This window comes from Poromitra crassiceps (assembly GCF_964638095.1).
Source record: "Poromitra crassiceps genome assembly, chromosome: 13".
Taxonomy (NCBI): domain Eukaryota; kingdom Metazoa; phylum Chordata; class Actinopteri; order Beryciformes; family Melamphaidae; genus Poromitra; species Poromitra crassiceps.
The window spans coordinates 5,497,139-5,523,400 of record NC_139644.1 but is presented as its reverse complement, the minus strand read 5'-3'; the positions used below and the strand labels follow the sequence as shown (position 1 = coordinate 5,523,400).

The window sequence follows — 26,262 nt, the reverse complement described above, 5'->3', positions numbered from 1 at the left end:
GCAAGGTTTTTTTTAGTCCACAAAACAATCCTGGAGTTTCACAACACATTGATGCAGCATTCGTCTAAATGATGGAAGTGGGCGGCGACACGTTTTCAAATGTAAAAAAAGAAAAGAAAACAAATCCAAGCTCCAGAAGCCCTGAGATGCCAAGTTAATTTGAAAAGACGTCATTTCCAACCTGTTTTTAGCTGAAGACATCACAATGATGTCTGTTTAAGTCAACTTGGCATCTCACGCCTTCTCGAGCTTGGATTATGTCAGATGAACTGTATGGAGTTTTTTTTTACGTTTGAAAACTAGTCGCCTCCACTTCAACCTTAGGAGAATGCTGCGACAATGTGTTGTGAAATAGTAATTCTCTTTTGGAAGCAGAAGTGGGCGGTCACTGTTGAGATCTATAATGAACTCGACGACTTGGAATGACTTGTTTAGGTTCAGAAAAGTGGCCTGGATGAACCGGCACTGAGCACAGCTTGGTTCCAGAACATATAGTGGATCAACAGAGGAGTCATACTACAAACAGAAACATCAAAACACAATTTGGACTTAGTCATGTATATTCTATACATCTCATTTCTCTGTCCAGGGACGATCAGTGGGAACAGACGAGCTTTCACAAAATACGCCATGTGGCACAAGAAAAAAATACAACTAAAACTATAATACAAAGATTTTTCTTTAATCTTAACGTTAATTTTCTAAAGATTATATAAAACGTTACATTTGAAAATCTTTTTTTCCAGTTAGCATCATTTAGAACTACCGGTAGTCTAAAATCAATACTAATAATTAAATATAAAATCAACATGAGTAAGACTATCTCTGGTCAGTGCAGTTAATGCTAAACAGCCAATTTCAAAGTGGACTTCTGTCCCTTCATATGCAGACTCAAGCTTTGAAAGAACAGTTCATTCCCAAATGGAAACACTGTCCCCGTTTTCTCACCCCATGTCACCTGAAACTATCAGCACCATCACCAGAGGTGGAGGCTCATGACTTGGACTCATGTCACAACTTCAAGTTCTTGAGACTTGACTTGATGCATGAAAAGAAGACTTGAGATTTTGTGTTTGTGTAAAAGACTTAAGATATAATGGAGTTGGATTATTCTGACTTGACTTGGTATATATTGGGACTTGAGACTCAAGTCTGACTCAGCCTTCCCCAAACCTATTGAGGTGAATTGGGATTTTCTGGTTGTTTGAAATTCAAAAAGTGCAAAAAGTACCATCACATTTCTCATGAGTGTGGAGTCCCAAACCATACCCCCCCCCCCCCCCCCCCCCCTGGTATGGTACTGCGCAGTGGTAATGTGTACTGTGTAGTGGTAATGTGTACTGACATGGGGTGAATTTGTATTTTGTGGTGAACTGCTCCTTTAAAAATCCCTTCGTCATAACTTCATCTCCAAATGGTATCTGCTGATGTGAAATGCCTACAGCCCAGGGCACACCAATCAAACATGATCCAGTAGCCATGGCACACCAATCAAACATGATCCAGTAGCCAGGGCACACCAATCAAACATGATCCAGTAGCCATGGCACACCAATCAAACATGATCCAGTAGCCATGGCACACCAATCAAACATGATCCAGTAGCCATGGCACACCAATCAAACATGATCCAGTAGCCAGGGCACACCAATCAAACATGATCCAGTAGCCATGGGCTAAAGGATTGAACATGTGGAATCTGACCAAACATCTCCAAACAAGGACAGAAGCCATGGTACACCAAACAAATCCCTGTGTTTGTTGTAGAATGTAACATTCAATCAATCCAACCGACCAATCAAACGTGATGTGTGATTGGTGTGCCATGAACTTAAGTGCACTCATTTCCTCTCTGTCATATTCCCTGTCTCTCTCTCTCTCTCTCTCTCTCTCTCTCTCTCTCATATTGGGCTTGATCGCTCCCTTGGTGATTTGTGCCGTTTGGTTCTGTGGATCAGTTTGGCCTCCAGCCCGCACCCAGAAATGACAAAGTCTACGGGTCAATCCAGCCAATCAGGAACCTGCCTCATAGTTGACAACGTAATCGGCCAATCAGCAAAACAGTGGGGCGGCTCCCAAAGCAACAAGCAGTAATGTCAACATCTGTAGAGTAAATATAAGTGCAGTTATTGCAGAAATAGACTCAATAACAACAATTAACCCATTGATACCTGATGCAACATTGTTTGTGTGTGTATCCCTTTAAGACCGCGAACCGCCGTTCTTAGGAGTGGATTTGGATTTAACAGGATCTGACGCTGATTGGCTGAAGGAGTCAAGGCAAGTACACCCGCCCACTGACATCACTGTGAACGGCTGGAAGTCCAGACTGATAGGTAAAGCCAAACAGAATGTGAGGTCATGTGATCAGGATGCTTTTAACCAGGCGTTTTGTGCTGCCTTCAGGTCCTATGGGAAAGACGGGAGATGTGAGCTTCCCGTATGAAAATACTGTTCACCTCAGCTTGCAGGTGGTAAATACTACCCTACTGGTACTTGGGAACTTGGGTTTGGCAATGAACCCTGATTTGTCTGACTTTCTGAATACTGATGCCACCAACCAGGAAATACCTGCAAAAAAGTCAATATATAAAAACACAGAATTAATTATTTGCATCGCAAGTTGTAAATTCGCAGCATCAAGTCGTTATTCCCATATGACATGAAAGCAGCGTAACTCACAGGTCACAGCACTTGTTTCCCTCTTTGTTTTCCCCATTTCTTCTCTTTCCCTCTGCATCCTTCCTCCCTCTCTCTCTCTCTCTCTCTCTCTCTCTCTCTCTCTCTCTCTCTCTCTCTCTCTCTCTCTCTCTCTCTCTCTCTCTCTCTCTCTCTCTCTCTCTCTCTCTCTCTCTCTCTCTCTCTCTCTCTCTCATTGCTGGCCTTGGTCTCTCAATCGATCTTGGAGGTTTTGTGTCTCCAGGGGTAAATCAGCTCCCCCACAAACAGCTTCTTGACCAGTGCGGTCCACGAGTCTTTGGGGTAGCAGCTGTACGTCGGGGTGCGGTAGGTCTGAACCACCGTGCTGCACTTCAGAGGGTTAATCTGTGGAGGAGGAGGGAGAGCTGGTGAGTGTGTGTGTGTGTGTGTGTGTGTGTATGTGCGGTGTGTGTGTGTGTGTGTGTGTGTATGTGTATGTGCGTATGTGTGTGCGTGTGTGTGTGTGTATGTGTGTGTGTGTGTGTGTGTGTATGTGCGGTGTATGTGTGTGTGTGTGTATGTGCGGTGTATGTGTGTGTGTGTGTGTGTGTGTGTGTGTGTGTGTGTGTATGTGCGGTGTGTATGTGCGTATGTGTGTGTGTGTGTGCTAAACAGATAAAGTGTCACTTATTACCTCCATCAGCAGGTGAAGGGCTGTCCCAGGCTCCTCACACAGCACGCGGAACTTCACCCCCTCTGTAAGAAGCACACGCACACACACACGCGCACGCGCACACACACACACACGCGCGCACACACACACACACGCGCGCGCACGCACGCACACACACACGCACACGCACACGCACACGCACACGCACACACACACACACAGTAAGCTGGCTGTGAACACTTTGTGATCTCAGGAATGTAGCTCCATAGCACCAACGAAGTTGTTCCCTTTTGAATTTGATTTGGTAATAACTACAACAGCCTGACTTTTTATGCTAACAGTTTATTTATTTATTGATGTATTTAAAGTATGTCTTTGTGAGCCGTATTTCAAAGTGTTTCACTTACAATTGGAGCCAATTATTTTGGGGTTGAAGGCTAAAAATGGTAGGTGCTAAGTGGGACAGTAACGGGCGTAGGGCAAACACATTGCTGATTTTGTTGCAGACTTTTTATGCTCCAAAATCTAATCAGACCATCTGCTCGACGGAGGCTTTCTATCATGTGTGGTTGTGGAGCTCCAGACAGACGTGGATGCGTAATGGAGAACCTGCAGATGGAATGGAGTGTATACCTGCCAGTCTGTAGGACCTGCAGATGCGGAGGCCCATGGCGAACAGTGGGAAGGAGTTGATGAAATCCACACTGAGGTGGAGAACGCCTTGGAACAGCACCACCACCAGCCGCAACTGGACAACACAGGGACACACAAGGGTGAAAAACCAGCCTACCCTCCTGATATCATCTACATTAGGGTTCCACTGATATATCAGCTGGGTGGATCTGGTCCAGTCAGCTCTGCTGACTGGACCAGATCCACCCAGCTGTCTATTTCAGAGGATTTTACACCCCGACAAGAATACAATTCTAGGGGAAACACAGATAGTGTGCAGAATTTAAACTATAAATTAACAAATAGATACATTTCTTTGCCACACGATATGCATCGTCACATTTGTATTGCAATATACTGAAGTTCGAGATATAAATAATAGTTTGTTAATCGCAGAAGTGGCAGGTCAAATTTAATGTTCCAGCATGTGGCTGGTGGATGATCTTACCAGAGTGAAGACCAGGTAGTAGAGAGCTGTGGTGGGCAGCAGGAACAGCAGGATGGTGAACAACAATGTTCCTATGAAGAGCTGAAATATACCAGACAACACACCACCCGTCAATCCATACCAATTCTCAATGGATTGTATGCAACAGTAATAATGGTAATATCAGTGGTGTTACAGTAACACCACTGATATTACCATTATTATTCCTACTCAAACACATGAGCACTAACTCTGCATCAGTATATAATCTTTCAGAGACATGTTTTATCAAAACCACAAAGGGTTTGGTCGGAAAAGGAATATGAGACGTGTCATTAGTCATAGTTTGCTATACAAATAACTTGACTAGTCATTGGGACAGTTATTACACAGTTAACATGTTTCACCTTAAGCCCTTTTCCCACATGCGTACCGGAAAATTACCTGTAAGTCAATATCGGACATTTCCCTTCACACTTCGGCTCGCGCATGTGGGAATCTATCAGCGAATTTTCCTGTATGTTGGGGGGGCGGGGGGGAGGGGGTGGGGGGGCTTATTTGGGGGGTCGGCAAAACTCGAAATAAGTTTGCTTGTCAGTTGTCACACAATAAATCACACTCGTTTGACTTAAGAGCAGCGTCAAGCCGCCAGCGTAATCAACACAGCCGATTTCCCCCTCCCCTCTCTGCTCGAGAGCAGCAGCCACGGACAGACACAGCGAATGACACAGCAAATGCACAAGCGAAATGTGGAAGTAGTTTGCTTTGATGTGCGCGAATGATTAGTTGATGCACTTTGAAGAAGTTGGGATCCGTGTCTGAGAGAAATAGTTGCTGGTTCGATGTTTATCCGTTCACCTGCGTCGCGTTGAAGCACTTTTTACAGACTGGCTTTGTTTGATGTGTCCGGGGTTGCCTTCGGAAATCAGCAAGCTGACATACTGCTCTTATTAGTCTATCACAAGATCATTTCGCCAGTTTGCTTTAATGTGCGCGAATGATTAGATTATGCCCGCTGGAACATTAAGCAACGTGTGTAGGCTACTCCTCGCCCATGATTGAAGGACCGCTGTCGTGGAAAATGACTGGAACCGTTTCCACTTGCGTCTCCTTAAGAGCATACCGCTCTTCTGACTGGGTCGAAACTGGTGAAATGTCGGGGACGACGGGGTCGCGCTTATACCGACACGGCGCCTTTCTCACATGCAGGCATTAGACCACGTACCGGTCATTTTGCGGTACAAAGCGCATGTGGGAAAAGGACTTTAGAGTACTGTGTGTGTGTGTGTGCGTGCGTGCGTGCGTGTGTGGGGGGGGTCATGTGCGTGAGGTAGTTGCCACAGGTAAAGTGATTCAAGGTAAAGTGATGAAGTGATAACGTGTTCATCAGAGTGATGGCCTGTGGGAAAGACTGGTTGTTTTGGTGCACGGTCGTCTATAGCGCCTCCCAGAGGGGAGGGGTTTGAACAGGTCATGCCCAGGGTCAGATGGGTCTGTGATGACGTTTCTGTTGTTGTGAGGAAGCTACATTTTCAGTAACGTGTGGGATCGACTCCACAGCTTCTCCAATTCCCAAATGCATGGGATTGAACCGGATTCTTCCTGGACTTGCCCCCCCCCCCCCCTCCCACCCATAGCCTAGCATAGCATCACCTGTCACCACACAGGCTGCAGGTTCCTGCGCTGCCCCCCCCCCCCTCCTCCAGCCATAGCCTAGCATAGCATCACCTGTCACCACACAGGCAGCAGGTTCCTGCTCTGCCCCCCCCCTCCTCCAGCCATAGCCTAGCATAGCATCACCTGTCACCACACAGGCAGCAGGTTCCTGCTCTGCGAGTGCGTTGCCTCAGGCAGCTAACGGATCTGTTATCTAATGTAACCGATCTGTTGTTTAGCAGATCTCTGTTGCCTCACTGCTACACCTGCTGCATGTCTGGACATGTGTCTGTGCACCTGGACCAGCTCATCCTGTTCCTGTGCTTTGTACTCACTAGTGTGGGAAACAAATAACATAGAAATAGATCATTTTAGGATAAAACAAGGCTGTGTCTTGTGTTTACCATGGTCATAGTAAAAGAGCACATTAGAAGAACAAGCGCAAATTCACAATCGCTGCGACCACATGCAATGTTCCAAAATGCAGGATGACAGGTAGGGGGCAGCCCAACCTACTCGGTCTGTCTGTACGCTGACAACAACCCCAAATGCCCAAAGCCTGCAATGCCGATAACCGATTTCTGTCTGAGGTGTGTGTGTGTGTGTGTGTGTGTGTGTGTGTGTGTGGTGTGTGGTGTGTGGTGTGTGTGTGTGTGTGTGTGTGTGTGTGTGTGTGTGTGTGTGTGTATGTGTGTGTGTGTGTGTGTGTGTGTGTGTGTGTTACCTGGTCCAGGTCATAGGAGCATGAGTCCACCCTCTGCCTCAGAACATTCCACTTCTTCCCTCTGAAGAGCCTCCAGAGAGACGACAGGCCGTAGATCTTCAGACAGTACAGCCTGATAGAGACACAGAGAGTCACCCATTTGTGTCCAGCTTCAGGACAGACAACTGGACTTTGTTAAATCAGTCCACCATGAATAAATACTACACTCAATGTGGACCTGAGCAACAGTGAGATTGAGAAAGGAGCCAAAAGACACAAGAAAAGCAAAGATGCAAGATGATGACCATCATCAAGAACAGTAAAGGAGGCGAGGTAAACAAGAAGTACATGGTGATGTGGTGAAACCTCTGGGGGCTTCGGGTACCAGAGGTGCAGTCGCAGGGAACCTGCCTATAGGACAAACAGCCCTCTCTGTACAGGAGGTTAAACCTCCCTATAGGACAAACAGCCCTCTCTGTACAGGAGGTTAAACCTCTCTATAGGACAAACAGCCCTCTCTGTACAGGAGGTTAAACCTCCCTATAGGATAAACATGCCTCTCTGTACAGGAGGTGTAAATAACAAACAGCGCCCTCTCTGTACAGGAGGTTAAACCTCCCTATAGGATAAACATGCCTCTCTGTACAGGAGGTGTAAATAACAAACAGCGCCCTCTCTGTACAGGAGGTTAAAATGTGGAACTCACTGCCCACACACATGAAACAGGATCGTAGTTCGGATCATTTTAAAACCAACCTAAAGCAGTTCCTGAAGAGTAACTACCAATGTTCCCACGCATGACTGTGTCCGTGGGTGTGTGGGTGTCTATATCCTGTGTGTATGATTGTTCATGTTGTTTTAACGATTGATTTTAATTGATTGACTGATCACTATCGGCCCGTTTTCACACATGCCTACAGGAAAATTACCTGTAAATCAATATCGGCCATTTCCCGGAATTTCCCTTCACACCTGAGCGGCGCATGTGTGAATATAGTGTCAAATAGCCTGTATGTTGGGGGGCGGGGGACGGCTTATTTTGGGGGTCGGCAAAACTCTGATGGTGAAATAAGTTTGCTTGTCACACAATAAATCACACTCGTTTCACTTAAGAGTATGTTGTATCCTTCACATTCACTCATGGGCTGCAGTGCAGAGTAGTATCCAGGCAGCATCAAGCCGACACAGGACAGACGGCGAGAATGGCAGTGGCTTGCAAGCCGCCCAACGCTTGTATGCATGTAGAGAAAGCAAATGCACGAAGCGAAATGTGGAAGTAGTTTGCTTTGATGTGCGCGAATGATTAGATGATGCACGCTGGAAGTGAACGTTAAGCAACGTGTGTACACCTCACCCATGAGAGAAGGACCGGCAAATGACTGGACCCGTTTCACACTTTATCGTGGCATACCGCTCTTCTGACTGGCTCGAAACTGGTGAAAAGTCCGCGATGACGGGGGAACGCTTATACCGGAAGACAACTTTCACACATGAAGGCATTAGACCGCTTTCCGGTCATTTAGCGGTAAAAAGCGCATGTGTGAAAACGGCTTCAGCTTGGCCGTGCTATAGCTATATCGACACAGAGAGAGCCAGCATTATAATAGCAGTAGTACCGTGAGGGCATGCAGGTTTAATAAGTCACTCTGAGAAAGGTTCTTGGGTCCAAAGAGCTGTTGGAGCATAAATGTAAGAGGGAGAGTGGGTAATATTTCAGTATGTACCACGGGCGAGGGAGGAGCTAAGCTATATTTAGAGCAGATACATAATTTAGTCAATCCACTCTCCAACATCCAGGACTATTATCAGAGGCAGCTTCAGTGTTCAGGCTAACAGAGAAGTCTCAATGCATTACGCACTCTGTTCAATGGAAGCGACTGAAAGAAAACTAAAACAAGACGCATGCAGCAGCATCAACCAGTGGACATTTATCTCTTTCTATTTTGGAAGCACCTTAATTAACTGCACATGTCAACAGTGCACAATATGTCCACTCCTCTTAGTCAGGAATATTCATGGAAATAACCAAGACACAGAGGCAGCTCCTTATACCGTCTGGACCAGGTGAACATACAGTAGCTAGCTTGCCCACCAACCTTGTATTCCCCCAGTACTAGAGGTCCCTTTTGGCTGTTCCAGTCTAGATTAAACGCAAAAGGTTCCTATTGGCTGTTCCAAACAGTTTCAGGGGAGGCTCAGTGACTGGCAGTGATTAGTTCTCATCTATGTGATTTGGTTCAAGAGATAGTTCAGAGATACAGTAGTTTTGGGGGAGATTTACTGTTTTCCCCACTTTCCCAGAGCCAGAAACTAATACCTGCCTTCAGACAGACTGTCACCTTCTAGTTATCTGGTGTAGTCAGGTATGTCAACAGTAACACCACCAGGCTCTCTTGGCTCAATTGTTGAGCTGCAATGACATGGGGGGGCTTTGTCCAAGCTTTGTCTGAGGGGATGCCCACAGTCTCCAACTTTTATTTGTTCTCCTATTGGCTGTTTGATGGTCTAGATCAGTGGTTCTCAAATGGGGGTCCGGGGACCCCCAGAGGTCCTTGAGGCGGTTCCAGGGGGTCCCCAGCAAAAAGGGGGATACTTTATTTGCACTATAATTCCATTCATAAGTAACACAATGACAGAATGCATGACATTGTTTTGTCCCAACTCCACTGTAAATCACTTAGCTCTGTTTTGAATGTGCAACATGTAAAATAATAGTCATATTAATAACAGTAATATCATTATTTCCACCTCAAAAGCCCTCAAGTGTCTGGTCAAATCTCTCTGGACAAAACGGGTGAAAAGACCAGAAGAGCAAGTTCAGGGAGCCTCCTCTGGATTAACATCAAGCCCATCACTGCAGACAGACTAGAATAAACAATCAAAATACTCAACTATCTGTATGGAGCCACCAGAGCCAGTTACCAGGCCTGATGATAAGTGTCTGCTGTAATCTAACGCCTTCTACTCGGTGGAGAAAACGCACAAGCCTGTTTATTGTATGGATGGCTTCAACACATTTGAATCGTTCCTTAAGTCACACCTCAATTTTCTATCACTCTCCACTTCACAATACATGGAAATACTATATTTTAGGATGAACATATAGTTTGAAACTATTCATCATAGAACTACTACTTACATTTCATTCATGTATTTCTACATTTGCACTATTCTTCTTTATATTCTATATTTTGCCATGTATATTTAACGTGTGTTACTGTGCGTCCCCAGTCTCCCCACAGACATCATTAAAGTTTGATCTGTTCCTGTTCTGAGTTTAGCAGATGGCCGAACTGGGAACTGGCTACATCAGTTATTTTGAGTTCATGACATTTCCTTTTAAATAGTGCATGAATATATACAGGCCATATAATAAATCAACATTAACAACTTTTGATGACTAAAACCTCAGCTTTCTTATTTCAGATAGGGTTAAACACTTTTACCATTTAACTTGAGTGTTGGGAATGTAGTCGCAGTGCCCAATGCACCACTGGGCACCAAAGGACGAGTGAAATGCCCCCGTAAAAGAAAGACTCTACATTCTGTCTTTATTCTGCATTTGCAAAGCGTGACCGGATTTGGTTCTGTATTTGCAAAGGGCGACTCCAAAATGGCCAACTAGGCATCCCTCCTCCTACTAGCGTTATTTACCTCAGTGACAGACAACGCAAGCTAGTTCACTAGCTAACGGTAACTAAGAACACGGAGCAGTGTTGCCAGATGGCAAATGTTGAATTATCGTATCAGAGGGTCAAAATTATCGTTTTTGGAGTGAAATTATCGTACGCCCCCTCCCCAGCGCGGCGCGCCTTCGGAAATTTTGATTTTTAACTGTGATTGGTGTTAGGTGTTACCCTGGTAGAACAGTGTACATGGTGTTAGGTGTTACCCTGGTAGAAGAGTGTACATGGTGTTAGGTGTTACCCTGGTAGAACAGTGTACATGGTGTTACCCTGGTAGAAGAGTGTACATGGTGTTAGGTGTTACCCTGGTAGAACAGTGTACATGGTGTTAGGTGCTACCCTGGTAGAACAGTGTACATGGTGTTAGGTGCTACCCTGGTAGAACAGTGTACATGGTGTTAGGTGTTAAAGTAAATTAAAGGTAAAGTCCCACTGATTGTCACACATTTGACCCATCCCCTGGGGGAGCGGTGAGCGGCAGCGTGCGCCGCGCTCTGGAATCACATGGTGATTTAACCCCCCAAATGGGTCCCATTTTTATAGTCTTTGGTATGACTCGGCCGGGGATCGAACTCACGACCTCCCAGTCTCAGGGCGGACACTCAGACCACAAGGCCACTGAGCTGGTTACCCTGGTAGAACAGTGTACATGGTGTTAGGTGCTACCCTGGTAGAACAGTGTACATGGTGTTAGGTGCTACCCTGGTAGAACAGTGTACATGGTGTTAGGTGCTACCCTGGTAGAACAGCGTACATGGTGTTAGGTGCTACCCTGGTAGAACAGTGTACATGGTGTTAGGTGTTAAAGTAAATTAAAGGTAAAGTCCCACTGATTGTCACACATTTGACCCATCCCCTGGGGGAGCGGTGAGCGGCAGCGTGCGCCGCGCTCGGGAATCACATGGTGATTTAACCCCCCAAATGGGTCCCATTTTTATAGTCTTTGGTATGACTCGGCCGGGGATCGAACTCACGACCTCCCAGTCTCAGGGCGGACACTCAGACCACAAGGCCACTGAGCTGGTTACCCTGGTAGAACAGTGTACATGGTGTTAGGTGCTACCCTGGTAGAACAGTGTACATGGTGTTAGGTGCTACCCTGGTAGAACAGTGTACATGGTGTTAGGTGCTACCCTGGTAGAACAGTGTACATGGTGTTAGGTGCTACCCTGGTAGAACAGTGTACATGGTGGTAGAACAGTGTACATGGTGTTAGGTGCTACCCTGGTAGAACAGTGTACATGGTGTTAGGTGCTACCCTGGTAGAACAGTGTACACATGGTGTTAGGGTGTTAGGTGCTACCCTGGTAGAACAGTGTACATGGTGTTAGGTGCTACCTTGGTAGAACAGTGTACATGGTGTTAAGTGCTACCCTGGTAGAACAGCGTACATGGTGTTAGGTGTTACCCTGGTAGAACAGTGTACATGGTGTTACCCTGGTAGAACAGTGTACATGGTGTTACCCTGGTAGAACAGTGTACATGGTGTTAAGTGTTACCCTGGTAGAACAGTGTGCATGGTGTTAGGTGTTACCCTGGTAGAACAGTGTACATGGTGTTACCCTGGTAGAACAGTGTACATGGTGTTAAGTGTTACCCTGGTAGAACAGTGTACATGGTGTTAGGTGCTACCTTGGTAGAACAGTGTACATGGTGTTACCCTGGTAGAACAGTGTACATGGTGTTAAGTGTTACCCTGGTAGAACAGTGTGTACATGGTGTTAGGTGTTACCCTGGTAGAACAGTGTACATGGTGTTACCCTGGTAGAACAGTGTACATGGTGTTAAGTGTTACCCTGGTAGAACAGTGTACATGGTGTTAGGTGTTACCCTGGTAGAACAGTGTACATGGTGTTACCCTGGTAGAACAGTGTACATGGTGTTAGGTGCTACCCTGGTAGAACAGTGTACATGGTGTTACCCTGGTAGAACAGTGTGTACATGGTGTTAGGTGCTACCCTGGTAGAACAGTGTACATGGTCTTAGGTGTTACCCTGGTAGAACAGTGTACATGGTGTTACCCTGGTAGAACAGTGTGTACATGGTGTTAGGTGCTACCCTGGTAGAACAGTGTACATGGTGTTAGGTGTTACCCTGGTAGAACAGTGTACATGGTGTTAGGTGCTACCCTGGTAGAACAGTGTACATGGTGTTAGGTGCTACCCTGGTAGAACAGTGTACATGGTGTTAGGTGTTACCCTGGTAGAACAGTGTACACATGGTGTTAGGTGCTGAGGCCTCACCTGGCTCCATAGACGTAGAAGCAGTAGATGTGGAAGGTGAGTAGGGCCACCATGTCAGACAACAGGGACAGGGCGAAGCTCAGGCCCAGGCAGGCCGACAGCCCTCCGTACCACACGATCTGCTCCACGAACGGAGACATCAGGTGGATGTAGCCTGGGGAACAAGACAAGACAATCACGGTGGCTCAGTGGTTAGCACTGTCGCTTCACAGCAAGAAGGCCGGGGTTAGAATCTCCACCACTGTCCTTTCTGTGTGGAGTTTGCATGTTCTCCTCGTGTTTGTGTGGGTTTCCAGTCTAAAGAGACGCTGTGGTTGTGTAGTATCACAATGTAAAAGGTGCAGTATGTATATATGATGTATGCAACCTGCATGTTGTGTGGAGATATAGGATGAATATTGTGTGCGATATAACAGAGGCTGATGATACCTTCATGCTGTATGATGCTCTGATGAAGGCATTCTGCTGAAACATGTTCGCCATTTTCTTTTTATGAATCTGAGCAGTCGTGCTTTTTCATCTTTGGAGTGCCGCTATTTCGACCTCAACTTCCACTGCTACAACAAGATCTACCCCAGAACCAAATCCCCCTACAACCCACCCCTCTCCTATAAGATCTACCCCAGAACCAAATCCCCCTACAACCCACCCCTCTCCTATAAGATCTACCTCAGAACCAAACCCCCTACAACCCACCCCTCTCCTATAAGATCTACCCCAGAACCAAACCCCCTACAACCCACCCTCTCCTATAAGATCTACCTCAGAACCAAACCCCCTACAACCCACCCTCTCCTATAAGATCTACCTCAGAACCAAACCCCCTACAACCCACCCTCTCCTATAAGATCTACCTCAGAACCAAACCCCCTACAACCCACCCTCTCCTATAAGATCTACCTCAGAACCAAACCCCCTACAACCCACCCCTCTCCTATAAGATCTACCTCAGAACCAAATCCCCCTACAACCCACCCCTCTCCTATAAGATCTACCTCAGAACCAAATCCTCCTACAACCCACCCCTCTCCTATAAGATCTACCTCAGAACCAAACCCCCTACAACCCACCCTCTCCTATAAGATCTACCTCAGAACCAAATCCCCCTACAACCCACCCCTCTCCTATAAGATCTACCTCAGAACCAAATCCTCCTACAACCCACCCCTCTCCTATAAGATCTACCTCAGAACCAAACACCCTACAACCCACCCCTCTCCTATAAGATCTACCTCAGAACCAAACCCCCTACAACCCACCCCTCTCCTATAAGATCTACCTCAGAACCAAATCCCCCTACAACCCACCCTCTCCTATAAGATCTACCTCAGAACCAAACCCCCTACAACCCACCCCTCTCCTATAAGATCTACCTCAGAACCAAACCCTCCTACAACCCACCCCTCTCCTATAAGATCTACCTCAGAACCAAACCCCCTACAACCCACCCCTCTCCTATAAGATCTACCTCAGAACCAAACCCTCCTACAACCCACCCCTCTCCTATAAGATCTACCTCAGAACCAAACCCTCCTACAACCCACCCCTCTCCTATATCAATTATTGCCTGTCTGCAATAAAAGCCTGGATGCAACACAATTTGCTAAAACTCAACAGTGACAAAACCAAGCTACTCTTCATCGGCTCCAAATCGACCCTCAGCAAACTCAACATCCCCACACTCACCATTGATGGCACCATTGTCTCCGCATCCACATACTGCTGCCAAAACACTCATCCACGCCTTCATCTCTTATCGTCTCGATTACTGCAACTCACTCTTTTCACTCACACAAACCCTGGCACCACATCGCCCCCGGCTTCCCCAGCCCATATTTCACTGACCTCCTTTTCCCCTACCAACCCTCAAGATCCACCTCAGCCGGCCTCCTCTCCACCCCCGAGTCAAACCTCCACAGCTTCAGGACAGAGCCTTCCCCAGTGCAGCTCCCAGGCTCTGGAACTCACACCCTGACATCAGAGACTCTCCACAGTTTCAGGACAGAGCCTTCCCCAGGGCAGCTCCCAGGCTCTGGAACTCCCTCCCCTGACATCAGAGACCAGGGCAGCTCCCAGGCTCTGGAACTCCCTCCCCTGACATCAGAGACTGAGTCGCTCACAGTTTTTCAATCCCGCCTGAAAACCCATCTCTATCTATCCCTGTGTCACGTCACGTGTCCATCACATCACCTTAGTGTTTAGTGTCTTTGAGTCCTTGAAAAGCCCATGTATTATTCTATCATTATCATTATTATATGTACATCACATTATATTGATAACTCAGTGGACACATTAAGTCAAAACTATTTAATTCAACATTTTATTTTATTTTTCTTCTTATTTATCATATTGAAAATAAAGTGTATATAAATGTGTTCATATTGTGTCAGTCTGTACATAAAAAGTGATAGCGATATACCACAATATTTTTTCGGGAATATTGATACAGTATCATAGAAAATTGCCATATACTGCCATGTTGATTTTATTGCACAGCCCTACTTGACGGCGAAGATCAGACACTGCTGGTTGGGGTACCTTCCTTGACATTCTCAATGGTGTCACTTGGCTCAACCTTGAGGGTGATGGTCTTGCCAGTCAGCGTCTTCATGAAGATCTGCATGCCTCCCCTCAGACGGAGCACAAGATGAAGGGTGGACTCCTTCTGGATGTTGTAGTCGGAGAGGGTGCGACCTTCTTCCAGTTGTTTACCAGCGAAGATCAGGCGCTGCTGGTCAGGGGGGATGCCTTCTTTATCCTGGATCTTGGCCTTGACGTTCTCAATGGTGTCACTTGCCTCAACCTCCAGAGTGATGGTCTTGCCAGTGAGGGTCTTCACAAAGATCTGCATGCCTCCCCTCAGACGGAGCACAAGATGAAGGGTGGATTCCTTCTGGATGTTGTAGTCGGAGAGGGTGCGACCTTCTTCCAGTTGTTTACCAGCGAAGATCAGGCGCTGCTGGTCAGGGGGGATGCCTTCCTTATCCTGGATCTTAGCCTTTACGTTCTCAATGGTGTCACTTGGCTCAACTTCCAGGGTGATGGTCTTGCCAGTGAGGGTCTTTACAAAGATCTGCATGCCTCCCCTCAGACGGAGCACAAGATGAAGGGTGGACTCCTTCTGGATGTTGTAGTCTGAGAGGGTGCGGCCATCTTCAAGCTGCTTACCAGCAAAGATCAGGCGCTGCTGGTCAGGGGGGATGCCTTCTTTATCCTGGATCTTAGCCTTTACGTTCTCAATAGTGTCACTTGCCTCAACCTCCAGAGTGATGGTCTTGCCAGTGAGGGTCTTCACAAAGATCTGCATGCCTCCCCTCAGACGGAGCACAAGATGGAGTGTGGACTCCTTCTGGATGTTGTAATCGGAGAGGGTGCGACCATCTTCCAGTTGTTTACCAGCGAAGATCAGGCGCTGCTGGTCGGGAGGAATGCCTTCCTTATCCTGGATCTTAGCCTTGACATTCTCAATGTTGTCACTTGGCTCGACCTCCAGAGTGATGGTCTTGCCAGTCAGGGTCTTTACAAAAATCTGCATAGTGACAGCAATATTTTTTTCTAACCGTGTACTGGTCCTACTCATAGCCTCTGCAGGGAATGATTTATGCCATCACTGATGACATCACAATTACCTGAGTGACATCATTGAGGGACATCGCTCACTGAAGACTCACTGATGAAAGAAAGTGGCCAGGTGGCCAGGTCACTACTATAGTGATGTCATATATCACAAATCATGTAATGTGGGGGCGTTCAGTTCAGACTCAACCAGTGATGTCACTCGAGCAATTGTGATGTCATCAATGATGTCATCAGTGATGTCACGTGAGCAATTGTGATGGGCCCCCCCCATGTCTTTTCACTCATCACCCCTCATTTATTTCCCTCTTATTTCTAGCGTGCGTGTGCTGATTTCATGCTGTTTAAACTGCCATGAAAGCAGCTACGAGGAACTTTCAAGGTAGACATGTCTACAATGCACTTCAATATTGCAAATAAGATCAAAATTGAGCCTAAGCGTTATTTAGCCACCTTCCTGACAAGCTAGCACGACATGTTTTGTAACAATCAATGCCTTAGGTCTTCTACCAGAAACTTCACTCTGGCTTTAAAGGTTCATTCCGTAAGATTTAGAAATAAATAAATGTGCACAGTGTTTTTTTATTACCAATGAGTGGCCTTCGTTTTCATGCCCACCCCTCAGGCATTTGGCTGATATCAAACTCCAGTAGGTGGCGGTAATGCACATATATGTTTGCCAACCGCCATAAAACTCAAAGAAGAAGAAGAAGAAGGCTTCGACAATAAAAGATACAAAGAAGAAGAAATAAATCGAAAATAAAATTGCCTCCAAATTGCACCAAATGTAAACGGTAGTATATATGTCGGGAGATGTCTTCATAAAAAAAAAATCATGCATTTTAAGGCATTTTCGTAGGAGTTACGCGCATCTGATGTTGTAACTATTTTCTGTAAAAATGTGTAAAAACGGGTACATTGCTCAGCGTTGATTTCGTTACTTCAACCCACCTACTACTAGATGTAAAATTTGACGATCTTTCCAATGCCGCCAGTCCCGTGTCTATTAGTGCTTCCGTTCCCGAGATATGGTCTCTTTGCAAGGAACTATGGGAAGCTAATATTAGCTACAGCAGGCTAGGCGGTTGAAAAAGATGGCTGCCTTTTTGTTTTTGTCAAGGCCTCTGAAGGGGCGTGGAGGACCTCTAGAGGCGGGACCATGGCCAACAACAGTTGTAGTTCATAGGTGCACGACTTCCGCAAGGCGGGGGGTGTCGCTCTGACGCGTTTTGCGTCAGAGCGACATGGAAATAATGTGATAGATGCTTGATAGGCATGGCAGTGAATATTAGGGATGGGCATTTTAAGCAATTTAAATACTCGAGTACTCTCCTTCTATTATGAACGAGTACTCGAGTACTCTCGCGCGCGCGGGGGGGGGGTCTGTGTGATTACTATGGTAATGACGGAGCAGGGGTAATCTGCTGTGTGTGGGGCTGTTCACACATAACGTTTGCATTTTTGCATGGAGAAAGCGTTACCTGGAGGATGTGAGGAGAGGGACTGACTGACTGTGATATTAGGTGAGGTGACGCTAAGCTAACGTCTAAAGCCTACCTCAGACAGCATCGCCGATGGTTGGATGGATGGCATTAGCGCTTCGGAGCGGACAATATTGTTGTGAAACAAGCGAAGGCTCAATTCCAATACATGTCCATTGTCCAGTATCATCCATTTTACTTTATGATCACTGTTACACTAACGTAAATCCACGGATTACAAGGTCCGGTGTTCTGCCAAAAAGTGAAAACTGACCACTGACCAGTGTGATTAACATTACAGCTGCAGCTAAATAGTGATCACCATGAAACGATTGTCTCCCAAAAAGCGATTCTTTCTCCACATTTCTTGTGACTAACGTTATATTATGGGAAACGACAGTGTAGTCAGTAAACTACTGCAAAGTTTTGAATGAGTTTTATCGGGCGTGCGCTATGAAGAAGCGTGCATCTGTCTCCTTCGGGAGCATATCTTCAGCCACCATTTTTCGGGATGAGCTGGAAAACTTCCGGTTAAAACTTTCAAAATAATGTTACTTAAACAAAAGTAAATAGCTTATTTATGCACGTTGGAGGAGAAAAGGGTATTTCAACGAACGAAGCAGCAAACCTTGTATCAAAATACTCGTGATGTTATATGGCGTGAAACTATGGCTGTAACGCATTACTCAAAATAAATAAGGTTACAACTTACGTTACAATAAGCCTTTTATTTTGAAATCAACAAAGCGGATGACGTACTTGTACATTCTGGCTGACTTGACGCCCGTGCAGTTCATGCTGGCAGATCCACATAACGATGCGTGCGTAGATTTAGACCATTTTTAAAGGGGTGGGGAGTGGGGCGAGTACCCGGACAGCGGAAACGTTACTCGAGTACTGACGTTATGAACGAGTACTCGAGTACCCGAGTACTCGCGCCCATCCCTAGTGAATATCCAATTTCAAAAATTTCAACGGATTCGAAAACCTTAGGGGCGTGAGATTTAATATATATTCATATTCCCCACGGAAAACCCATCCTTTAACAAATGAGCCCAGCCCAGCGTATGTGTGTGTGTGTGTGTGAGACTCACTGATCCAGAGGTGGATGTGGTAGAGGAAGAAGCGGCCCAGGACCTGGTCCAGAGCCCGGTTCATCTTCAGGCCGGCCGGAGCTCCCATCAGCCACTGCAGCAGCTCCTCCAGCTCTTTAGCCACATGCTGCACACACATGACACAGGCTCAGGACTGAGGGGGACAAGAAGACCTCTCACGTCCTTTACTTGGGTTAGAAAGGCCCTTTTTGACGAGCCAACCTGGGCCATAGGCACTGAGGACATCCCTCAGCACCCACAGCGTCAAATGGCGTCAAATGTACAAATGGGTACAATTTGAAAGAGAGTAGAATGTGCTTGTGTGTATGATTAATTCTCTCTCTCTCTCTCTCTCTCTCTCTCTCTCTCTCTCTCTCTCTCTCTCTCTCTCTCTCACACACACACACACGCTCTCGCTCTCTCTCACACTGTCTCTCTCTCTCTCTCTCTCACACACACACACACACACACACACACACACACACACACACACACACACTCACTCTCACACTCTCTCTCACACTCTCTCTCTCACACACACACACACACACACACACTCGCTCTCTCTCTCTCTCTTACATCAGCAGCAGGCACCAGTGTGTTGGCGAGCACAGTGATGCGGTTCTCTCTGTACAGCCAGGAGATGAGCAGTAGGCCCAGAGCCACGTCCACCAGAAAGGAGACCAGGATGTTGGCCTTCCTGTCAGACACAACAGAGACACACAGAGCTTCCTGTCAGACACAACAGAGACACAGAGCTTCCTGTCAGACACAACAGAGACACACAGAGCTTCCTGTCAGACACAACAGAGACACAGAGCTTCCTGTCAGACACAACAGAGACACACAGAGCTTCCTGTCAGACACAACAGAGACACAGAGCTTCCTGTCAGACACAACAGAGACACACAGAGCTTCCTGTCAGACACAACAGAGACACACAGAGCTTCCTGTCAGACACAACAGAGACACACAGAGCTTCCTGTCACACACAACAGAGACACACAGAGCTTCCTGTCAGACACAACAGAGACACACAGAGCTTCCTGTCAGACACAACAGAGACACACAGAGCTTCCTGTCAGACACAACAGAGACACACAGAGCTTCCTGTCAGACACAACAGACACACACAGAGCTTCCTGTCAGACACAACAGAGACACACAGAGCTTCCTGTCAGACACAACAGAGACACACAGAGCTTCCTGTCAGACACAACAGACACACACAGAGCTTCCTGTCAGACACAACAGAGACACACATAGCTTCCTGTCAGACACAACAGACACACACAGAGCTTCCTGTCAGACACAACAGAGACACACAGAGCTTCCTGTCAGACACAACAGAGACACACAGAGCTTCCTGTCACACACAACAGACACACACAGAGCTTCCTGTCAGACACAACAGAGACACACAGAGCTTCCTGTCAGACACAACAGACACACACAGAGCTTCCTGTCACACACAACAGACACACACAGAGCTTCCTGTCAGACACAACAGAGCTTCCTGTCAGACACAACAGACACACACAGAGCTTCCTGTCAGACACAACAGAGCTTCCTGTCAGACACAACAGAGCTTCCTGTCAGACACAACAGACACACACAGAGGGAAAGAACACATAGAGAACAGTATACTGATAACAAGTCTACTATGAATATATGTATCAGTACTATTCAATCTGCCAACTAAGTACTCTGATTAAGAAAGACTTACACATTTACGAAAGATTTGGCACAATATAAAACTTTTGTGATGTGATGTGATCTGTTTGTGAGGTTTATAGGCAGAGCAGTTGTTCTTCAGAACAGGAACTTTAACTTCGCAGATCTTTTTGGACAGAGATCGAATACACAAACTCAGAAGAACCATCAATACTGATGCCTACAATGCAGGGAGTAACAAGGGGCGTGTCTCCAGCCTCACCTCATGAAGTGTGCGTGTCTCCAGCCTCACCTCATGAAGTGTGCGTGTCTCCACCCTCACCTCATGAAGTGTGCGTGTCTCCACCCTCACCTCATGAAGTGTGTGTGTCTCCACCCTCACCTCATGAAGTGTGCGTGTCCCCACCCTCACCTCATGAAGTGTGCGTGTCCCCACCCTCACCTCATGAAGTGTGCGTGTCCCCACCCTCACCTCATGAAGTGTGCGTGTCCCCACCCTCACCTCATGAAGTGTGCGTGTCTCCACCCTCACCTCATGAAGTGTGCGTGTCTCCACCCTCACCTCATGAAGTGTGCGTGTCTCCAGCCTCACCTCATGAAGTGTGCGTGTCTCCAGCCTCACCTCATGAAGTGTGCGTGTCTCCACCCTCACCTCATGAAGTGTGCGTGTCTCCAGCCTCACCTCATGAAGTGTGCGTGTCTCCAGCCTCACCTCATGAAGTGTGTGTGTCTCCACCCTCACCTCATGAAGTGTGCGTGTCCCCACCCTCACCTCATGAAGTGTGCGTGTCCCCACCCTCACCTCATGAAGTGTGCGTGTCCCCACCCTCACCTCATGAAGTGTGCGTGTCCCCACCCTCACCTCATGAAGTGTGCGTGTCCCCACCCTCACCTCATGACGTGTGCGTGTCTCCACCCTCACCTCATGAAGTGTGCGTGTCCCCACCCTCACCTCATGAAGTGTGCGTGTCTCCACCCTCACCTCATGAAGTGTGCGTGTCCCCACCCTCACCTCATGAAGTGTGCGTGTCTCCACCCTCACCTCATGAAGTGTGCGTGTCTCCACCCTCACCTCATGAAGTGTGCGTGTCTCCACCCTCACCTCATGAAGTGTGCGTGTCCCCACCCTCACCTCATGAAGTGTGCGTGTCCCCACCCTCACCTCATGAAGTGTGCGTGTCTCCACCCTCACCTCATGAAGTGTGCGTGTCCCCACCCTCACCTCATGGAGTGTGCGTGTCTCCACCCTCACCTCATGGAGTGTGCGTGTCCCCACCCTCACCTCATGAAGTGTGCGTGTCCCCACCCTCACCTCATGGAGTGTGCGTGTCTCCACCCTCACCTCATGAAGTGTGCGTGGAGTGTGCGTGTCCCCACCCTCACCTCATGAAGTGTGCGTGGAGTGTGCGTGTCCCCACCCTCACCTCATGAAGTGTGCGTGTCTCCACCCTCACCTCATGAAGTGTGCGTGTCTCCACCCTCACCTCATGAAGTGTGCGTGTCCCCACCCTCACCTCATGGAGTGTGCGTGTCCCCACCCTCACCTCATGAAGTGTGCGTGTCCCCACCCTCACCTCATGAAGTGTGCGTGTCTCCACCCTCACCTCATGAAGTGTGCGTGGAGTGTGCGTGTCCCCACCCTCACCTCATGAAGTGTGCGTGGAGTGTGCGTGTCCCCACCCTCACCTCATGGAGTGTGCGTGTCCCCACCCTCACCTCATGAAGTGTGCGTGTCTCCACCCTCACCTCATGAAGTGTGCGTGTCTCCACCCTCACCTCATGAAGTGTGCGTGTCCCCACCCTCACCTCATGAAGTGTGCGTGTCCCCACCCTCACCTCATGGAGTGTGCGTGTCTCCACCCTCACCTCATGAAGTGTGCGTGTCCCCACCCTCACCTCATGAAGTGTGTCCCCACCCTCACCTCATGAAGTGTGCGTGGAGTGTGCGTGTCCCCACCCTCACCTCATGAAGTGTGTCTCCACCCTCACCTCATGAAGTGTGCGTGGAGTGTGCGTGTCCCCACCCTCACCTCATGAAGTGTGTCTCCACCCTCACCTCATGAAGTGTGCGTGGAGTGTGCGTGTCCCCACCCTCACCTCATGAAGTGTGTCTCCACCCTCACCTCATGAAGTGTGCGTGGAGTGTGCGTGTCCCCACCCTCACCTCATGAAGTGTGTCCCCACCCTCACCTCATGAAGTGTGCGTGGAGTGTGCGTGTCCCCACCCTCACCTCATGAAGTGTGTGTGTCCCCACCCTCACCTCATGAAGTGTGCGTGTGTGGTGGCAGGTTTGGCTGAGCTGAGGGTCTTCATGTGTTGGGTCCTGTAGCTCAGCTGCACGCAGGTGGACAGCTTGCTGGACAGGAAAGGCAGCGGGTACAGACTGAGGAGCCTGGGACACGGGAGACAAGACAGACATCAGACTGTTAGACTGTTGTCTTACTAACTGTCTGGCGGCTTCTTGTGTTATTTTTTTTGTGTTGGTGGGGCAAAGACAATTTCCTAGGCCTACTGGTCTTACAAAACAGAAAGCATATAGCCTATTTAGGCCATGCAGCCTGTAAGTATGTTACAGTTTATCTTATATTGTCCCATATTTTCTTATATTTACATTCTTTTTATTTATAATACCTTGAATATGGATGATGTACTTGTGATGTATTGGGCACTGCCTATGTTTTAATTCTAGTGCACATATATTCAAATTTTCCCCTGATTGAGCACTCAATGTTACCACTTCAAGGTGCTCAACCAGGTAAGGTCCTTCGTTGTGATTGGATGATTGGTTCATGGGGGCATCCCCTATATGTATATATAGATGGAGTCAAGGCGATGTCGCCCATAATACTGACGAAGGTCCTAGTGACCGAAGCGTATAATATCCAATAGATTTTCTCCTAAGAAGGTGAGACAGTATGCAGGAGCTTTTCTTTACAGTTTCATGTCTTTCCCCGACGCACCCGTCATATTCCCAGGTGTGCAGAGATTCTTTCTGCTACACAAAGACAATTTCCCACAGTGGTGGACAATACAATTCTATTCTATTAGAGTGTTAGGACTTAGGTATGATGCAGTTTGATGACAAATGTATTATTGCATTGAGTTGTACTGTCCCATAGTGGTATAAATGCTGCTTCCATGCTGACAAAAGCCGAATTCAAACACTGAAAATATGGTCAAATTTCAAGATATTCTTTAGTTTCTATCCAAAGGTATTGTTGGCCTTCAAAACCGCATATTGGTCAAAACCTACACTACAAAAGTGTGTGCGTGTTCCCATTGTATCTTTTTAAATTCAACACAAGGGGGCGCTAAGTAACTGTGATGAAACCGACCAGGCTCACAGACACAGAGCAGGCAACATGAAGTGAGAGAAACACAGTCCAGTGTGGTAACACTTCACCTGAAAAGACCATGTTCACAAACACAACAACGATGCACCGCGATGTGTGTTGTTGTGCTGTGATGATGCTACTGTCGTTATGTTGTTGTCGTTTAAGATGCTGCCATGTTGCATTCATACTGTGAAACTCCATCAGACACATTTCCCTGAGGGGGACAATTAAAGTTTTATCTTATTTATTTTATTTAATCTTATCTTATCCAACTCTGTTATGGAAATGTGATGATGAACAAAGGATGTATTGCATTTTCTATGTCATGAGCTCCATTTTGTTAGGTTTTTAAAAGATGAATGGATGACTTGCTCATCCAAACCTCTGTTTGTCTGGTCGCTCCATTTGTTTGATTGTCTGATTGTCTGATTGTCTGATTGTCTAGCCTGGCATCCAGCCCCACAGTTGTCATCTCCCTTCATATGAAGGATTCATCAAGGCTGGTTATCAGGCTACTGAGTGTCAGCATGATAAGTCAAAATTGTGTGAACGGTTTTGCACGAAATTAGTAGAAAAGCAGACCATGGGCCAAACTTAGAAATGATTTAACTTTCCACGCCCACTGGCCAAAAGGGGGTGTGTCCATGGCGTGGCCAATCACAAAAAGGCCCTTAACTTCCACATAACACCACCAAACATTGTAGAAAGGTTGGTGGAGGTATGCGCTCACTAGTTCTTTGGGAGGTGTGTGCCGCATCACCGTATGTTACAGAGCCAGGTCCACACAGAGAGCAGCCAGCTGAGCAGCAGGCAGAGTGGGACAGAGGCTTGTTTGAGCAGCTCCACCACGATGCTGGCCTCGCGGCCCTCAGACTGCCAGTGGGTGGACTTCAGCGGCCCGTCGTCGTACCGGTCCAGGAAGAACAGGGGCTCGCTGTGGGCCACCGTCTGGAACACCTGGACCAGGGGAGAGGCAGGCCAATCAGGGGTTATCATGACATCATGGCTAAACCTCAAACACCACGAAACAAAGCATGCTTCTTTTTCGATAGACACATTTAATAAAGAACAAAAAACATTGTGGACGCCACAGTGAAGTCTGTCAATGTGATCTCACATTATGACAGATTCTTTCACCGCATAGTCATCAAAGTAAATCTCAGGAACACACTCTCACGAGATTGAGCAGGGTTTAGAATTCTTTTCAACTAATCAGTTTATTTCATTATTTGTATTACTTTTTTCCACTAACATTGTAGAAGATTGTTTTCTGTCCAACCGAACTTTAGAAAGCTGTTTTTGGTTTATTTTCTTTGTAATGTTTCTGGTTATTGTTGTATTATTTGATTTCATTATGTATTTTTACTTTCAATTTGAATTTTATATTGTAATTTCAGACCCCAGGAAGAATAATCGCTGTTTGAGGCAGCGGTTAATGGGGATCTTAAATAAATAAATAAATTTAGCAACAGGAGCTCACATTAGCAAGGAGCGATTAGCTAAAGCTACATGTGAAGTTTGTTGATGTAGCAGAGAAATCTGTGATTGGAAAAAAAATGTAATCTAATATCTTAGTTACAACTATATTCAGCTAACAAGGGGCAGCTTTGTGTTTATATGTGTGGTTTGTGTGTAGTCTGTGAACTCACAATCTAGTTCAAGTTAGCTTGCTAGGTCAGCACTAAACCCCGCGTCACCAGGCAGTCCTCTCACAACACTTCAGGGGAGAGGTGACCATTTAGGAGACTTGCTAATACCATTTCTTACAATTGGCCAAGCCTGCGGTGCCGTATCTTTAGTAATATTGAACATCTCTGGTAATATTTTAGTGTGTGTTATGCTGATTTGAGCACATTGTAAATGTATAGTTGACCAATCAGATTGCTTAGTCGGAACTACCGGTTGTATTCTTGATTATGGAGTCTACCTGTCTCAGCTCAGATGGGGGCTCGGTCGTAGCATCAGGGACCTCTTCAGGGTGAAGCTGCGACAGCATCACCTTCCTCTGTTCGTAGTGGACGAAGATCACCTTCTCCACTTCCTCAACTCCACCCTCCTCATCCTCCGCCTCCTTCTTCAGCTCTTTCTGAACTGCTTTCCCATCTGACACAGTGACACAAAGACACATCAACTCAATACCTTCTTCTTCACCTCTTTCTCAACTGCTTTCCCATGTAATGGTAAAAAGGCTTTACTCAGATTTGAGTTTTGACCCGTTTTCAAGTATTCTCTCAGAATGTTACGCTTGTCCGGCCCTAGGCTCCCATACCAGAACACCTCATCATCATCTTCATCATCATCATCATCATCAAATTGAGTAAGTGGGCTCTGGTCCCACATTGTGAGATTTGTGATGATTTTGGTCAGTAATGATGTCACTGATGATGTCACAATGTATATG

At 46.9% G+C, this 26,262-nt stretch overlaps 1 protein-coding gene across 2 annotated transcripts in view; it reads right to left on the bottom strand.

The window, feature by feature from the left end:
• Nucleotides 1-237: 237 nt before the first annotated feature.
• Nucleotides 238-26,262, bottom strand: part of pigq (phosphatidylinositol glycan anchor biosynthesis, class Q) — a 28,545-nt gene continuing 2,520 nt past the window's right edge. For both annotated transcript variants that reach the window (XM_083649736.1, XM_083649735.1), the window contains exons 4-14: nucleotides 25,789-25,964; nucleotides 24,622-24,818; nucleotides 22,787-22,918; nucleotides 19,431-19,551; nucleotides 18,852-18,978; nucleotides 12,701-12,854; nucleotides 6,793-6,904; nucleotides 4,434-4,514; nucleotides 3,947-4,061; nucleotides 3,335-3,396; nucleotides 238-3,045 (exon numbers count right to left, since the gene is read on the bottom strand). In XM_083649736.1, the coding sequence (XP_083505862.1) occupies nucleotides 2,893-3,045; nucleotides 3,335-3,396; nucleotides 3,947-4,061; nucleotides 4,434-4,514; nucleotides 6,793-6,904; nucleotides 12,701-12,854; nucleotides 18,852-18,978; nucleotides 19,431-19,551; nucleotides 22,787-22,918; nucleotides 24,622-24,818; nucleotides 25,789-25,964 (1,430 nt within the window). In that variant the 3' untranslated portion in view covers nucleotides 238-2,892. The remainder of the gene's footprint in view (nucleotides 3,046-3,334; nucleotides 3,397-3,946; nucleotides 4,062-4,433; nucleotides 4,515-6,792; nucleotides 6,905-12,700; nucleotides 12,855-18,851; nucleotides 18,979-19,430; nucleotides 19,552-22,786; nucleotides 22,919-24,621; nucleotides 24,819-25,788; nucleotides 25,965-26,262) is intronic.